We start from the raw sequence: 18,694 nt of genomic DNA on the forward strand, positions 1-18,694 counted from the left end.
TTCTCTTTACACAAACATGTCACATCTCCTACATTTACTAACTTAAACATTAGAGGATCCTCTATTTTGATAGAGAACTTGTTTTGCATTATTCACTAGCCTGGAAACACAATCATTGAGAGCCCGAACCTATTCTAAAGTTTTTCATGACTTCATCAGTAATCAATAATAACTTATTGTTGGATTGCATAATCTCCATTCAAGAAAAAAAATTAAAAAATCTATACAAGATAAAATACATAATTCAATCTTCAACATCCCTTGTATTTAAAGATTCCTTCAGTGTTTCCTATTTATGATGTGTAAAAAAAAAAAAGAATTCTAATCATTTGGACCTAGCCCAAACAAGTAGGATTTTTTCTCTCTCTCTCATTTTCCCTCTTTCCCTCACCATATCCACAAATATCCAAGCCTGAAAATGATAAAAAAAACTAGTTGTTGATATAAAAAAAGAAATCTATAAATTCTAATAATTCAATATAAATATTCCTATGATATCTCTTTTTATTAATTAACCTGATGGTGAAAAAAGTAATCACCTAATGTGAGAAAACAAGTCCTACTAGTTAATCAACACAATAAATAAGTGATACTCTCTTTAAGCTAATCAAGATCTTTGAGCTACTCCTTTTTTCTGTTGACCTTTGGGTCATATCCTAATATTTTATGTATTTTGATGATACCAATTAAATAGAAGCGGACTAATGATATGCTTGGATGAAATTAAATTTAAACATCTTTATATGAATATCATACAAACAAGCATGATGTTTCGAATTAAGAGATCAATCAACAAGTCCAGGTTACAAAGCAAGTGAAGACTTAGTTTTTAAGTGTTTAATTAATGCCTAAATGTTAATCTTTATATCATAATTGATAGCACAAATTAACATGAATGCACACACTTTACTTAGCATACATTTAAAAAAGATTGATAAAATGGTCTTAAAAATTCACCATGATTAAAACTGATAAATTTAAAATTCTATATGAATTGGTTGATTGTTTGGTGATACCAAATGAACTAATCGATCACTTATTCATATATGATGAACATTTGAGAATTTAAAGGAACCAGTTGACTGATTGACTAAACCAATCTAAACCGGTCGACCGTTTAAGTTGTTAAAGAAACAATAACAACTATAAATAACTAATTTTTGCTAAAAACACACACACACACACACATATAGCTTGTTTAATTGCATAATTCAATATAGAAATTAAATATATATCATACACATGTTATTTTAAGAGTAAAAACAACTTCAAATCATCAATCTTATATCATACTCATAATTTTGCATTAAAACCTTTATATGCTTGAACAAGAATATAAATACTAACACTCACTACACTTAAAAACCTTCATATATTTTAAGTGATATTGAGTGAACTATAGATATATAAGTTTTAATTATAATATCTACTATTTGAGAGAGTATTGTTATATTTCAAACAATTATAATCTTTTAAGAATTTAAGTGAAAAACTCTTAGTCATTAGTGAGGTATATCACTAAGGTGGTAAATCTTAAAAAGAATATTTTTTCAATTCGTGAAAAAGAGCTTGGTGATGATTCATCCAGGACATTATAATCTTTGACTTGGATTAGTAAAAAATACAATACTCAAGATTGATTTAGTGCTTGAGGTGTGGATGTAGACTTATCAAAACACATTAAAAGCTGAGTTTGCAATTTCTATCCCTATATTATTTGTTTTAAATACTTTAATTATATTGTTGGTTAATTATATTTAATTGAGTTAATTATAATTTTTGTTATTATTAATAAAACAGCTAATTCATCCTTTTCTTAAATTTTATTATTACCTTAATCTTATAACAATATTTTCACGGTGAGCTACTCTTCAGTTTTATTGACAAATAATACATGTGATCTTGTGAATAACGTGTATAAATACTTCTATCACCCATGCATCAAAAATGGAAATTCTTGTTTCCATTTTCGTGATAATTAAAATTGACATGATAAAGAAGAAGAAAGGGAAACAATTAAAATTGACATGATAAAGAAGAAAAAAGGGAAAGATAATGATGAAGCAATTTATCCAAAATTTCAGCCTCACCTCCGGCTCTCTTATCTTCAATTTTTGGCTTCTTATTTCTAAGTAATATTTTGTGGATAATATTTTTTTATCGAACCTCTGTGTATACTTACTGAACTCTTTCAAAAGGAAGGCCCCATCTCTCATCCTCTTGCATTACCTTCAGCTGCACATCAACCCTACAGGTACAACCACTTGACATCTACTTCTTCTCTCTTAATTCTCTAATACTTTGAAGTTCAGTGTTTGTGCTCTCTTGGAGTTGGTTTCTTTCTCTGTGGTTTGATGTCTTTCTTCTTGAACTCTTTTTGGCTTGGCTTTGAGACCTAGGAGTTCTTGTCTGATGTCTTTGTCCCTCTCTTTTTTATGATTACATATTGCACTGTAAACTTATTATCAACCCAGATGTGGTATTGAATCAGTTTCTAACATTGATGGACTTCTGATGAACTGAATTCTGGGCTGGATTGAACTGGGAGTGTTTGTTTTTGCTGTAAAAATAGACTTGATTGGTTTAACTGAAAGGTTTTTTCCCCCCCCTTGTTTCTCACGGTCTAGGTTGTTGCCAAAAAGGCTGAAATGAGCCTTTTTGGGGCTTCATTCCATCTGTGTTAAAACCCTCTTTCCAGATTAGTGGTGTCTTTATTGTTCATATTCTTTGCAAATCTGTAGGCATTCGCATCGTGTCTCCTTATGCGTTTTCCCTTTCTTTTCTTTTTTGCTGTGTTTATGGCAAGTTGCATATTCCATAAATTGCTAGATGTTTCAGCTTTCTTTTTTTCTGCAGGAACTCCCCAAGTGCGAATATGAGAATGGACAAAAAATCAAGCTCTACATTTTGATTGCATTCCGTGTAAAGTTAGATCTAATCAGGGCTCTGCAATTGACAAGAAGGTGTTGCCTGTATGGGAGAATTTGATAAGGAGAGTGCTTTTCCGAGAACCTCCAAGAAAAATCAAGCAGGAACAACCACTATCAAGAAACGATGGGTGGCATTGCCAGTGAAGGTAAATGATTATAGTCTACATGCCTTCGTTTAATATTAATATGGTACTATAATTTATATTATCTTGACTCGAGTCTAGAACTCAAACTTGATTTGGTAGCATGTGATTATACTGTCTATACACGTTTGAAGTTATGCATGCTTCTTGGAATGGCAATTTAACCAAGAAATGACTCACTTGCTAGAAGTTAGCATATTGACACACACTAGAATCTGGATGATGAAGGTGGAAAGCTGAGTGATTTAGAATTTGAAGTGTCTGGAATAAAAAAGGTATAATACATTTAGTTTTAAACAAGCAGCAGTGGACATGGGAAAGAATTTGTTAATATGTTCATTAAGATTGATCACCTTATCATGAAAAAGGTCAAATTTTCTTGGTGTGTTGGCAGATCAGTATGACACTGTTGCCTTGCTTGTAAATATAAATATAAAAACCCAGGAAAAATTGGTCTGGAGACAACAACAAATCCTATGGTTTTTAATAACTGGAAGTGGAAATTTTATGCATTACTGAGTCATCATGCTTCAGGCTCAATTAATGTATTTAATGATCCATAGCTTCGTATTTTCTGCTCAATAAATAATTAAATATTGTTTTGATTTGTCCAAATTTGATATTTATTAGCTTCTTATCTTTGTAGGGGAATAATCCAGATCATATGAATCAATTTCGTCCTACTTCAGAGTCTACGGATTTCCAAAGGGCAATCAGTTGCAAATTCTGCATGACCAAAGATAGTTGCAGAACTGTGCGATCAAGGACAAAACTAATGAACTTTCTGGTAGAAAAGGGAAAGCCACAGGAAGCAGAGTCCATTTTTTATAGTTTAATTGAAGGAGGGCATAAACCATCTCTAATATCATACACAACTCTCTTGGCTGCCTTGACCATGCAGAAGCGCTTTGACTCCATATATTCAATTATCTCACAGGTGGAAGAAAATGGAATGAATCCTGATTCAATATTTTTTAATGCTGTTATTAATGCTTTCTCTGAATCTGGGAACATGGAGAGTGCCATGGAAACCTTTTGGAAGATGCAAGAAAATGGAATGAAACCCACTACAAGTACTTATAACACCTTAATCAAGGGGTACGGAATTGCCGGTAAACCTGAAGAGTCTGTGAAACTACTAGAACTTATGTCCCAAGAGGGAAATGTGAAACCCAATCTCAGGACTTATAATGTTCTTGTCAGAGCATGGTGTAACAAGAAGAGAATTACAGAGGCATGGAATGTAGTTAATAAGATGATAGCTTCTGGGATACAACCTGACGTGGTTACTTACAACACTATAGCAACTGCCTATGCTCAGAAAGGAGCGCTGGATCAGGCTGAAGGTGTGATCTTAGAGATGCAGAATAACGGTGCGCAGCCCAATGAGCGAACTTGTGGCATCATCATGAGTGGTTACTGTAAAGAAGGGAGAATAAGGGAGGCGTTGAGGTTTGCATACAGGATGAAGGAACTTGGCATCCATCCTAATCTTGTTATATTTAATTCACTGATCAAAGGCTTTGTGGCCATTATGGACAGAGATGGAGTTGATGAGGTGAGCTCTGACCAATGGTTAATGTTCATTTGAGAGATATTGTGATTACCTTCAATGACACTACTCCTTGGTGGTGATTAAAACAGCTACAAGTTTAATATAGCTGCAATAAAAAAGTTTTAAGCTTTTAGCATCATAAAGCTTTTTGCTGTTGATTGCAGCAGTTAATTTTCCAAGCATGCACTCACCTGCTATTCATTCATTCGCCGGTTCACGATATATTCTATTAGAGCTAGCAATGAGGCCACTGTATGTAGGAGTGAAATTATGGTGTGTGAGTTTGCATGGCTACACAACAATCCTGTTTCAGAAATCATGAGCAATGCCATGTGTTAGGTAGAAAGATCTGGTTCAGTTGTGTATTGGATTTAGCCATTGTACATTATTTGCAGGTTCTCAACTTGATGGAAGAATTTGGAGTAAAACCAGATGTCATAACATTCAGTACCATCATGAATGCGTGGAGCACTGCAGGATTTATGGAGAAGTGCAGGGAAATCTTTGATGATATGTTGAAAGCGGGCATAGAACCTGATGCGCATGCATACAGCATTCTTGCAAAAGGTTATGTGCGTGCGCAAGAACCAGAAAAGGCTGAAGAACTCCTGACTACCATGATTAAATCTGGATTCCAGCCAAATGTTGTAATTTTCACAACTGTTATCAGCGGCTGGTGCAGTGCAGGCAAAATGGACTATGCAGTTAGGGTTTTTGACAAGATGTGTCAACGTGGAATTTCTCCTAATTTGAAGACCTTTGAGACCCTAATTTGGGGATTCGCCGAAGCCAGGCAACCATGGAAGGCAGAAGAAATTCTCCAGATTATGACAGAATTTGAGGTTCAGCCTGAGAAATCAACCATGTTGCTTGTTGCTGAAGCATGGCGTGCTACTGGAATGACAAAAGAGGCAAATAGACGACTTGGCACGATGAACAGAAAGGAAATGACCAGTCGAAAAGAGGCGGTGGAAAAAGAAATACCTGTTGGAAACCTAGAGAAGCTGTATCAAAAGCAAACAGAAGGTGTCCTGTGTTCCAATATCTTGCAGATACCAAGTGCAGTTACAAGTGACATGAAAGGGTCTCCTGCGCCTCTTAGAAAAGGTAGGATGCTGTTGAGAGATGCTGATTTTCCAGTGGAGTGCTCATGGCTTGCTACGGGATCCATGTCTCTTTCTCATAGTTGTAAATTTGGGTTAAGGCTACCAATTATCTGCCGCAAGCAGTCTCAGGCGCAGCATGGTCTGTATGGTCAGCTTGCACAGTCATGTACAGCGGTGTTCTTGAACTGAAGGCCGGCCAAATACTGTTTTCTTTTGATGTATCCATGTTCATATCTCCCTCCCAAAGGAATTTGCCACCATACTGCTGTAGATAGGTAAAGGAACTTTGTTTGCTTTGGACTTGCTACAATTTATCTACTCATAATTCGTTGATAACTTGAGGACCGGAAACGATACTCTTTACCGATTATGAAGCAGAAGGGAAAGGGAACTCTTCTGTGCTTTGTAATGTCTCATGATATTTCCATTTCCCTGTGGCCATTAAAATTAAGTTCGTTGGTATGACGGGGAAAGAAGTTGTCTTCCAAAGGAAAACATCGCCAGGCTACTATGGACTTTAAATGAGGGTAAATGAGAATACTTTATGGTATGTACTAAAATGATTCGTAAAATATGAAGAGGAATATCCCACAAGACAAATAAAACCAAGATTGTATAGATGATAGCAGAAGCAGATTACAGAGACGGAAGCAATACAAGAAAAGCAGAAACTTTAACTCATTACTGAATATTTTATATATATATATATATATATATGTATATATAATTTACCTTTCTAAAAGATTTGTAACTCTTTAAATAAATTTAAAAAACATAAGTAAATTTAAAAACTTACCTAAACGAAAACCTGAAAAAAAAAGTTATAAACAAACTAAGAAAAACATCATAAAAGAATTCTAATGCAAATAGATAAAAAAAATTTACAAAACAACTATGAAAATATAACAAATCACAATTAGATATTATTGAACTTACCTAAACGAAAACCTGGAAAAAAATTATAAACAAACTAAGAAAAACATCATAAATAAAGCTTGAAGAATTCTAATGTAAATAGAAAAAAAAATTATAAACCAGCTATGAAAATATAATAAATCACAATTACAGATCACAATTAGATATTATAGAAAGATTTTTCCAATCTCCAATTACTGTGAATTTTAAATGTCTAAAATCTCCTAGCAAAACTTTAACCCGATCCTACTATCAAATCAAAAATTATACCCAATAATATAAAGCTGTATATTAAAAAAAAAAATCCTGCATCACTATCATAGAATATGGCTAAACCTTTTCCCCAAGGAAATGAAAGAACCATTGAAAATTACGAGCTCTTCATGATATGCTGAAAGATCCTGGGGATGCAGCGGACAAGACATTAGACATTAGAAAATAGCAGCAGTCCAAGCTCAGTCTAAAGAGGAGCACTTGTTGAACCCAGAACATCCTTTTGTTTATCGTAGCCTGCTTTGCTTCATAATGATTTTCATCAACTCATCAGATAACAATTATTAAACAAAAAGAAAAAACGAAAATCTGCTATGTTATTTGATGAGTTTTAATTTTATATTGTGCTATACAATTCAGAGATCTCCAACGTATAAAATTAGCACAAGAATGAAGATAAAAATCACATGTTGGATTCCTTTCATTTATACACATTACTTGTACATACATAGTACGAATTCTTCTATCGAATTTTGCCTGATTTCCCTTGCGAAGTTTGCCCTTCATGATCTGGAGGAGAAGGAATTCTGCTGACAAGCCATACCAAAACCACACCAACAAGGGCACCAGAGAGATGCGCAATGTGATTGACAGTCTGCACTGGGTAGCCTCCACGAAAAGGGCCTGTCATAGCTGCTGACGCTTGAGCTGCCTCCATTACCTAAGGGATCAGAAATAAGCATGTAGAAAATGAACATTCTCATTTCCATACATAATTCATGAAGCCAGACAAATACACTAGGTTGATTGAAAGCCTTTAGAATATGATGTTTAAATCAACTTACAAGGAAAACATAACAATTCATGCAGTTTTAAGTTGAGATAATGTATCATTTACATCCAGAAAGTTTTTTCAAGAAGCCATAACTATGTTCAGACATTTAAGCCTTCTCGAAGAATATTAAATAGTAGAATCAAGGCTTAAGTATAAGAAGGGAGGAGATTCTCCTCCCATTTTACCGTGAAGAAAAAATTCTCAGCATGAGCCTCTCATGTCTAAGTTCTAATTTGTAAGAGAAGAAGAAAAATTCACCTTCTCTATAACAAACTGGCCCAATATAATCACTTCAAGAATCTTCCTCCAATCCCAGGTTATCTAAAATTTAACAAAAATAAGGTCAAAAGTTTATGAAGATTGATATTGGAAAACTATTTGCAGATTGCACACTCAGAATACCTTTACAAGGACACTGATTGCAAATAGTCCAAAAACAGCACCAGAAGCTCCAACAGAAACTGCATTTCTGGGCAAAACTAACCATGAAACAAGATTTGCTCCAACACCCGTAAGAATATAAGAGAGCCACAATGCAAAGTTTCCTTCCTCTTCTTCAACAAGCTTCCCTGTTTGTAGAAACATGGTACGGTCAGTCCTCATTTTAAACCATTTAGACAGAATCCTGGTCAAGAAGCACACTCTAAAAAAGTAGATTGATGACACTCTTACCGAAAATGTACAAGAAAAAAAGATTGCTTGAAAGATGTTCCCTGAAGAAAATACAAGCCAAGATTAGGAAAATAAACTCCACTCACAATGAAAATCAAATCTTTTTTCACACAATCATATTGTGTGCTTCAGATAAACACTATCAAAAGCACTTGAAGTTTAAAATTTAATGCAAGCTTAAACAACATAAAGACCTCACCAGCTAGCATGGCAGAATGTTGCTGTCACAAACTGGTACCAAGCAGGCCAATTATGATACAAGTAAAGAGATTTAATGCTGCGAACCTTTAGTAAAAAAGGAGGAAAAAAACATAAAACTTATTATCAGCCTAACTTCCTCAAGAACATAAATAAGATAGACTGCTAGTGCTAGCTAACTAAGTTACTAAAATCACTTGCTATTGTACCACTTGACTTAAGATCGATTTCCATAGAAGAATTTAGAAAACTGACTCACCTGAAAAATGTGATCTGCTACAAACATTCCGAGATTGATAAGTATAATCCAGAATATCCCATTTACGTGCTTCTCTGGTTTCCTTCTTTCTTCTGGCTTACCAAGTTCCAGCCGCCTTGTCATATCTAATGCAGACAATCACATAATAAAAAGTCACTAAATTTCTTTAACAACTTAAGAAATCAGTCAAATTACTAAGTATCAGAAGCTAAAGCGTTAAAGCTCTCTCAAGCACCAGTTCAACACTCATTACACAATGCATTAAACTCTACACACCATCTGTTTGTGAAAATTTCCAAAAGAAACAAAACCCATCTAAACCCGAAAATAAAAATGACAGAGCATAAATTAGTTACAGATTTAAAAGAGGTTTTCTTATATAAGTAGAACAAGAATGCACCTGATCCATTGCTTTTGCAAACAAAACGAGACGGGGCGGCAGGGAGAGAGCGAAGGACATAAGGAGAATTCGCGGGCACGGGGAGCTTTGGATGAGAAAAGCGACGAGGAGGAATGGTAAGGGAACTTGGGGAAGGGTAATGAGAAGCGATAGGGGATAATGCGAAGGAGTAACAACAAGGTTTTAGTGTTGAATTTTTTTGCTGGAAAAGGAACTGAAACTGCCCCATTGTTTTGTGTTTTGGAGGGAATTTCCGTTTCTTGTTCTACATATAGGAGCGGATGGGGAGCACGTAAACGACATGTCTTTGGTGTTTTTCAGTTAAATATTTAGCAAAAACGTTTACTATTTTTTATATATATATGTTATTTTAATTTTTTTTATATATTTGATATTCATATTATTTTATACAATAACTGATTTTTTTTAAAAAATGATGTTAAGATCATAATCTCACATTAATATAAAGACTGCGGTTTAAAAAAAAATTAATTATGATTTTTAAAAATATATATTTCGTTAAAAATTATTGTAAGATGAATTTTTAGATATAAAATAAATGAATAACAAGTTCCCATGAATAAAAACACAAATTATTTTAATTTTTATAAAATTAAGATTTAAAACATAATTATATATTAAAATTTCAATATAAAAAGCAAAAGTTATTTAACTAACTAAATGGAATTTTCTCTTTGATTAGATAAAAAGAAAAAACAACAACCATATCAAACAATAACAATTTTTTATGTTAGATTTGAATATTTTTTTTTGGCCTAAAATGAAGAAATTACAACTATATCTTAATTAATTCTATTAAAGTTCTATTTAAAACATGCGGTTAAACTATTTTTTTATTAATTTTAAATTTTTTATTTTAAATTAAATTTTTTTAATGTTTTTGGATTATTTTGATGTATTAATATAAAAATTAATTTTTTAAAAAAATAAAAAATATTATTATTTTAATTTATTTTCAAACAAAAATATTTTAAAAAACAATCCTATTTTTTAACCCAACTATTCAAAATTGAAGATTTAATATTTGCATTATCACTATCTCCATGGACCAGTTACACTCACATTCGATTATTCTTTTCAAGATAAAATTGTTGTTTGAGAAAATGTTAGTAATCAGCAATCAGCTCTTTAGAAATGTAAAGTCTTCCTTATTTTTCCGAACGACAACGAAGCAATGGCTTGGTCAATGGGGCTGGGTACTATGCCTTGCTGTTGCCCTGACATTCGGCCCAAGCCCAAATTCAAGGCCTTTCAATAATGTATCTTCAAGGGCCCAATGTGGGGTGTTAACATGGATTCAAGATACCCCACTAGTAGATGTTGGGCCCAATTTGGGGTATTAACATGGATTTCATCCCGGTGGCCCACCTTAGCTTTGCAATGTGAAAACGAGGATTGCACGTAATTTACACATGGGGTTGTGGCCTAGTGGTTGGAGGGATTTGTTCTCTTCTTTCACACCAGGGTTCAAGCCCCACTTATGCATGTCTGTTACCCCGCGGTGCCTTACATGTTTACTAGGCTTGCAGGATGTTCAGTGAGCTCGAAGATTAGTTGTAGTGCGTGCAAGCTGGCCCGGACACCTCGGGTTACCAAAAAAAAAAAAAAAGAAGTAATATGACTTTAGGTGCAAAGAATAATATTCATTCACAATTAGCTTGGGATTCCAAATTTGACTCTTAGATGTATATGCGTCGTGTAATATTTTTAATATCACTGTTATTGAATCTGGTTTGGCTTAATAAGTTGATATAAAATCTAATTTATTTATTTTTAATTTTTAATTTTAATTTAAATAAATTTAATTTAAAGTTGATTTTGTCAATTCGGTAAATCAACCAATAATTCAATTAAAATCTATTAATTTTTTTAAAAAATTAAAATGATATTATATTTATTTAAAAAAAAATCAAGTTAATTGGAATTAATTAACCCTTGACTTAGGTTTTATTTTGAATCAACTCCAAATTAGATTTAATGGCTATGCTTACACCATAACATAAATATGATAAAATCCTTTAAAATGAGTTTGGATATGAAATCCTAATGTTTTATTTCAAAACATGCAGGAAATGTGTGGATCCTATCTATACATCAACTAATTTTTATATATAGAAAAAATGTTGCCAATATTTTCTTAATAATTGTTAAAATAACAAATAATAATTATAAAAGGTTGTTAGAAAATAATATAAATCATATATTAGAACCTAACCTATGACCTAACAGTTTAAGTTATTAGTTTGAGATTGTTTTTTAACATGGTTTCAGAACTTTAATAATCAAGGGATCACGAATTTAAATCTTATCATTTTTATTTATTTGATAAAAAATTAAATATAAGATAATATAAGCCCGTGCGAGTTTTAATTCTAAGAGGTTTTTACTTAAAGAGTGTGTTATAGAATAATAATTATATATTGAGACCTCATCTAACTAACATGCTTAGATGAATAGTGTGAGAAATAGTTTTGAGATTTTGAATATATAATGAAAACTAGGGTTGGCATTTTATCATAATTATATGACAACTCAGATTTTTGTTTGCAATTATATGGAACAATATATAGTACAAAATGTGAATAGAACAATTGGGAATTAAAGTTCTTTTGATGATCAACTGACATTTCTCCTCAGTCTTGTGCCTACGAGATCCATTTTTTTTATTAAGAAAAAAAAAGAGGGAAAATCGTGTGCTTATTTTATAAAATTTGTCACCCGTGTGAAAAATAGAACAATTAAGGTTCATAATTGAGAGGATTTTTGCAATCACTGAAGTGAAAACACCAATCCTTCAAACTTTGTTTTCTTGATTATAGAATTACTAGTTAATTAGACCATGCCGTGTTGGGTTAGATTAATATTTTCAATATAAAAAATATTTAAGTGTTGTTAACATGTTTTATAAAAAAAAAAAAATTATAAACTTAAAATATGATAGATATTGGACAATATTATTTTTAAGACTATAATAACCATATGTAAAACAAATCAAAATAATTTAATGATGAAGGATGAATTAAAAAAAATTATATTAGAAAAGGACAAAAAAAAATTATTTGTATTAACCCGAGTTAACTTTCCAAACTCGCGATCATTATCATAATATTAGGATGACCCCATAAAAATTAAATAAAAAATAAAAAAATAAAAACTCAATTTTCAAGCAACCTAAAGTTAAATGATGAAATAGAAAAAAAATCAATTAAAAAAAAAAAACCCCAAGTTCACCCGGGATAACTTATTAAATTCGCGACCTGGGTTATGAAATCAAGATAACTTCATAAAAAAAAAATTATAAAGCTTTATTTTTTTCAATAAATCCAATATTAAAAGTTGAAATCAATAAAGGAGAAAACTAAATTTATGAGATTGAGATAACTTTACATAAAACAAATTGAAAAAACAAATTAAAAAAGCTAAATTTCTAACTAACCCAATATTAAAAGATGAAATTAAAAAAAAATTAAAATAAAAAAAAACAACTTAGGTCAATTTGGGCTAACATGTTAAACTCATGATCTAAGTTATGAGATTGTGATAATTTCATAAAAAACAAAATAAAAAAATTGCAAAGCTCTATTTCTAACAAATATAATATCGAAGGTTGAAATTGAGAAAAAAAAACTAAATTTATGAGATCAAGATAATTCTATATAAAACAGATTAAAAAAATATATGAAGCTCAAATCTTAAATCACTTGATATTGAAAGATAGAATTGAAAAGAAGAAGAAGAAGAAGATTGAGTTGTTGAAGAATTAAATCGAAAAAAAAATCAATTAAAAAAGAACCTAAAATATTAATGGAGTCAACTCATGTTAACCTGCCAAACCCACAACTCAAGTCATTAGATCATGATAATCTCATAAAAAGCAAATCAAAAAAATTACAAAGCCAAATTAAAAAAAAAATATTCAATTAAAAAAAGAGTAAAAAAAATAATAGAGTCAATTCAGGTCAACCTGTCAAACTTGCGATCCGAGTCATGAGATCAGAATAATTTTATAGAAATAAAAATAAAATCCAAAGTCTAATTTTCAATCAATTAAATGTTAAAAGATAAAATTAAAAAAAAAATTGATCCAATTCAACTTAAATTAAACTATTAAACTTACAACTCATATCATGAAATTAAGATAAATTCATAAAAAATAATTTTTAAAAATAATAAAATTTATTTTTTAATAAATTTATTGTCGAGATTGAAATCGAGAAAAAAAAAGTTAAATCTAGAAAATTGATATATAACCCAATAAAAAAGAAATTACAAAAAATTATGAAGCATATTTAAAAAAAATCTTAATAATAAAATTGAAAAATAACTAAAAAATTAGATTATTAAAAATTAAAAATAAAAAAATAAATAATATTATTTCAATAAATAATATATTGTGAATTGAAGCCCTTTTTTTTTTTTAAGTGTTTTGTTAATAAGAAAGGAAATTGCTTGGGAAAAAGAATGGATGTGATCATTGTGGTTCGGCTGAATTATATCTGCTGCTACAGAGAAGTCAGTGAAAGAAAAAGGATCCAATTAAAAGCTGCTGCCATAATTTTCCTTTTTTTTTTTTAAATCTTTTGCTGTCTGGTTTGGTGTTTCGGATAAAAATCCAGCAGCCAACGAAACTAAAAATCATAATAAAATTCTTTTTTAAAGAGTGAAAAATTTACTTAATTATAATAAAATTTTAGTGGAGTTTCACCTAAACAAAGAAATATCCAAAATTTTATCTCATTTAAAAATACATGTAAATAATTATAATAATCATACACAACCATTTATATAATTCATAATTAAAAATGGTTTTAGACATACTTTTAAAATCTGGCCTGACCTGAAACCAGGAAGGGTTGAAGAAAAAATAAAAAAATAAAAAATTTGGTGTAACTCGGAGGGTTGACACGGCAAGATCTAGTTAAAAACCCTGTTACAACTTGTTGTTTTTTTTTTTTACTAAAATAATATTATTTTTAATTTTTTTTTAAAAAAAAAATTAATCAAAATAATCCAGTTAAAAATTGAAATTCAGATTTTTGACCGGTCCGCCACCAAGTTGTCTCTAGAAACTATGATTGTAGGTTTACCTCTCAAAACACAAACCTCGTCCATGTTCAGATTGCGGCGCTAATCATGATGTCTATCTGTAATTAAGATCCTCGATTTAGGAGTTCATCCAATTTATTCTTTAACTCTTTTGTGGGCCTGCTTCTAACTTTAATGACAAAACTAATTGCATAATTAACAGGAAATTAAGAGCACCCGTACGCAGAGCCCAGTTGGAATCATCATGGTTCCAAAACTTCTGCGGGTTCTGGTTGCCTAGACGTGCATTACTCTTGAGCCCAATTTCTTCCCTTTTTTTTTTTTTTTTTTTTTTAAGGAATTCAACCATTTATGTGTAGTTATTCTAACAAAAATAATGCTTTGGAAAAAAAAATATTTAATAAAATAATTTGAGACTAAAATTAATAATATTTAAGAGCATATTTGAGATATGTCTTCTTTTTTATTTACCAAAAGATGAATGTGCACATTTATTAGCATATTAAAATATATAAAAATATTAATTTAATATTTTCATGTAAAAACTAATTTAAAAAACATGTTATAACAAAAATAAAAATAAAAACTCACCAATACTTTCAAATTCAAAACCGATTTGAAACCATTTTTATACTCTGTTTGAAAGTGTAATTGTAGTTATTTTTTAAAGTGCTTTTCACGTCAGAATACATCAAAATAATATTTTTTTATTTTTTTAAATTATTTTTGAGATCAGCGTATTAAAACTCACCAATACTTTTTTTTTTTTTTAGGAATTCAACCAATTATGTGTAGTTATTCTAACAAAAATAATGCTTTGGAAAAAAATATATTTAATAAAATAATTTGAGACTAAAAATTAATAATATTTAAGAGCATATTTGAGATCTGTCTTTTTTTTTATTTACCAAAAGATGAATGTGCACATTTATTAGCATATTAAAATATATAAAAATATTAATTTAATATTTTCATGTAAAAACTAATTTAAAAAACATGTTATAACAAAAATAAAAATAAAAACTCACCAATACTTTCAAATTCAAAACCGATTTGAAACCATTTTTATACTCTGTTTGAAAGTGTAATTGTAATTATTTTTTAAAGTGCTTTTCACGTCAGAATACATCAAAATAATATTTTTTTTTTATTTTTAAAATTTTTTTTGAGATCAGCGTATTAAAATGATCTAAATCACATATACCTTAAATAATAATAAAAAAACTTGCACAAGAGACAATGATTACCAACCATTCCATTTAACATGACAAATTGACATTTTAGAATTTGCGTTTTTAATTTTTTAACTGTATTTGGAAGCATTTCAAGTGTATTTATTTTTAAAAATATATTATTTTAATGTTTTCCAATAATTTTAATGTGTTATATAAAATAATTAAAAAAAATCATTCTAAAATATTTCTAAATAAAAAATATTTTTATAAAATATCTGTGCCTGTAATAACAAACACATAAAATTGATAATAATGATCCACAAGATTTTATTACTCACAAGTAATTTTCTATTACCCTCTTAAGGAATAACACGTAATTATAGTTTGTTTTTGATGATGCGGAGTAAAGTGATTTATTTTTTAATTAAAAAATATATTTTTTTTACCTTAATTTTTAAAAAATACTTTTTAAAAAATATCAATTTAATATTTTTAAATAAAAATAATTTGAAAAACATTTTAAATTATAAAACCACAAAATTAAATATTCTCTTAAACATAAATGAGAGCAAATTGATAATTAGTATTTTTTTTTTTTAGTTTTTCAAACTTTTTCTTAAAAAACAAAAACAAGTTGAAAAGCATTATTTTTCATGCTTCTTAAACTGCTTTTAAGAAAAAGGTTGGGAAACTTAACCAGCCATTGCTTTGAAGAGACATTTTACCTTGCGTGGTTTGACATTCTTGTCATGTGACATAAATACAATCATGGATTTGGTCAAAAGTTAACAGAATAAAAAAAAAAATGTTTTGCCCTACAATGTGTTCCATGCTTTTGTAATTTCTTTTTTTGAACTTTTTAAAAAAATTTAGGTTAAATTCACTAAAAAAAAAAATAATATGCTTAGATACAATGTAAATACAATCTGCATCTATTTCATTAATTCTACTAGTATTTGTATTATTTTACTCAATATTGGTTGATAATCTGTTTTTTTTTTTAACGTGAATGTCCTAGTTAGCTTGCGCGTACCTTGATTAATCCCACAGAATTTGAACTTAATAACTATATAAACCTCCAATGATCCTGAGGTTTGTAGAACTCGAACTGGTAACTTCTAAAGAGCAAATATAGGGTCTGATTAATTGAGCTACACCCCTCAGGATTATATTGTTTGATAATCTTATCCTAACTAGATGTTGAAATGTATAGAAATATAATTTCATCTATTTTATTAAATGATATTTTTTTATTAAGTTCATAATAAGTGTAATTAGATTAAAGAAAATATGAATGTTTTTAAAATTGCATCTGAGAAATAAGAAAATAGATAATGTAGAAATACAATACCTTCTCCTTTTCCATTAATTTATGCTATTTTAAATAAACTTTTTTCCCTCACGTCTTTCTTATTTTTTTCATAGGTTCATTTTCGTAGATGCAAGGCTATTTATTTGCTACCTTGTTCACTACACTGGCGAACGCGTGCTTTTAAAAAATGTATTCTCGTCAAATCCTTCTTTTAGGAAGTTCTTGTAATGTACAAGTACAGAGTTTATATTGAATCATGGATCCTTTAATATTAAGAAAATTTTGAATTCGGGTGTTGTAGCTGTTTATGCTAATTTTATTCTACCTTTATTAAGATATACGAGATGAATGTAAGTTTTAAGTTGTGGTTCAGAACAATTTTGTTTTTAATTTAAAAAATATTTAGATATTTTTAATGTTTATTTTAATAGATTTTTTTTTAAAAAAAAATTGTGTGGGAATTGACTCGATGTAACTTAATTGACTTGGCAAATCCAAAGATAATTTATTTAATCAGTAAAAATATAATTTGACTCAAAATAAATATTTAAGATGATTTTTTTTATATAAATATTGAGACGATAATATATTGGACTAATTCGGGTCAACCTGGATTAACCTGTTAATCCACATGTCAAGTCATTAGATCATGATATCCCCATAGAAAACATATCAAACAAATTATGAAGTTTAATTTGTAATAAATCCAATGATAAAAGAAAAAAAATACAATTAAAAAAAGAATCTTGAAAAAATAACCAGCATCACCTACTGAACCTGTGATCCGGGTCATAAGATCAAGATAACCTAATGAAAAGAAAATTAAAAAAAAAAAACTTATGAAGCCTAGTTACCATCAAACCAATATTGAAAGATGAAATGAAAAAAAAATTATTTAAAAAAATAACACAAAAAAATGATTAAAAGTCAACTCGGGTTAACCTGTTCAATTTTATGACCCAAGTCATGAGATGGAGATAACCTCATAGAAAGTAAAACAAAACAAATCATGAAACCTAATTTTCAATCAATCAAATATTAAAGGATGAAAATGAGAGAAAAAATCAATTTTTTTTTTTAAAGAGGAAAACAACTCAAGTCAATTGAGTTAACTAATCAAATATGTGGTCTGGGTTATAAAATTGAGATAATTGCATAAAAAGTAAATTGAGAAAAAATATGAAGTCCAATCCTCAATAAAATTAATTTCGAAAAAAACATTTCATAAAAAATCCAAAATAAAAAATAGCAATTAAAAGAATATAAGTTAAAATAAAAATAAAAAAATTAAAGTATAACAACAAATTTTTACTTTGAGAGTTATATTGAAAAGAACAAAAACATTAACAAAAGGAGGAAAAAAATTCAAAAGAATGATGATTAAAATGCAAAAAAATATTACACTATGAACTTGGATTGAATGATGAAACTAAAAACACCAATACATAATAAAAAAAATTGAACATGTAGAATTTTTCAACATGTTTTTTTACATAAGAAAATCATAAATATAAATCTAAAAATTTATGCATGCATCGAATTAAATAAATCACAAACCAATTATGTAAATAAATAAAAAATGTTATTAACAATAAATAAAAATATAATTGAAAAAATTGATTGAAAAACATAGATCAAGATATTTACTTTTGCAACGTCGATTATTTACCTTATTGTGTTTAATGAATTTATTTATTTAAATCAATTTGTAATAGAAATTGACACACAAATAAAATTTATTTAAAAAATTAAAGAAAAAAAATACTATATAAGACTGTACATATTAAAAATATTAGAAAAAATAAATATATAATCTATATAAAATATTAAAAAAAATTACAAATAAATCATACTAATCTCTTAAAAAATTCAAACACATCCAATTTAATAAAAATAAATCACTATTTACAAAAT

The 18,694-nt window shown here is 29.2% G+C and overlaps 2 protein-coding genes across 2 annotated transcripts; one reads left to right on the forward strand and one right to left on the reverse strand.

Moving 5' to 3' along the window:
• The first annotated feature begins 2,046 nt into the window (after positions 1 to 2,046).
• LOC118051052 (pentatricopeptide repeat-containing protein At5g25630) lies at positions 2,047 to 6,070 on the forward strand. Its single transcript, XM_035061578.2, has 4 exons — positions 2,047 to 2,254; positions 2,857 to 3,076; positions 3,720 to 4,631; positions 5,024 to 6,070. Exons 2-4 carry the CDS (start codon positions 2,975 to 2,977, stop codon positions 5,921 to 5,923), a joined length of 1,914 nt encoding a protein of 637 aa, XP_034917469.1. The 5' UTR covers positions 2,047 to 2,254; positions 2,857 to 2,974; the 3' UTR covers positions 5,924 to 6,070.
• Positions 6,071 to 7,213: 1,143 nt separating this feature from the next.
• On the reverse strand, positions 7,214 to 9,500 carry LOC118051051 (rhomboid-like protein 11, chloroplastic). Its single transcript, XM_035061576.2, has 7 exons — positions 9,227 to 9,500; positions 8,827 to 8,951; positions 8,569 to 8,654; positions 8,370 to 8,410; positions 8,100 to 8,266; positions 7,956 to 8,018; positions 7,214 to 7,583 (listed from the first exon to the last, which is right to left on the reverse strand). The coding sequence occupies exons 1-7, from the start codon at positions 9,453 to 9,455 to the stop codon at positions 7,386 to 7,388; spliced, it is 909 nt and encodes a 302-aa protein (XP_034917467.1). The 5' UTR covers positions 9,456 to 9,500; the 3' UTR covers positions 7,214 to 7,385.
• Positions 9,501 to 18,694: the final 9,194 nt, after the last annotated feature.

The sequence above is a fragment of the Populus alba genome, chromosome 18 (genome assembly GCF_005239225.2).
Source record: "Populus alba chromosome 18, ASM523922v2, whole genome shotgun sequence".
In the NCBI taxonomy this organism is placed as follows: Eukaryota; Viridiplantae; Streptophyta; class Magnoliopsida; order Malpighiales; family Salicaceae; genus Populus; species Populus alba.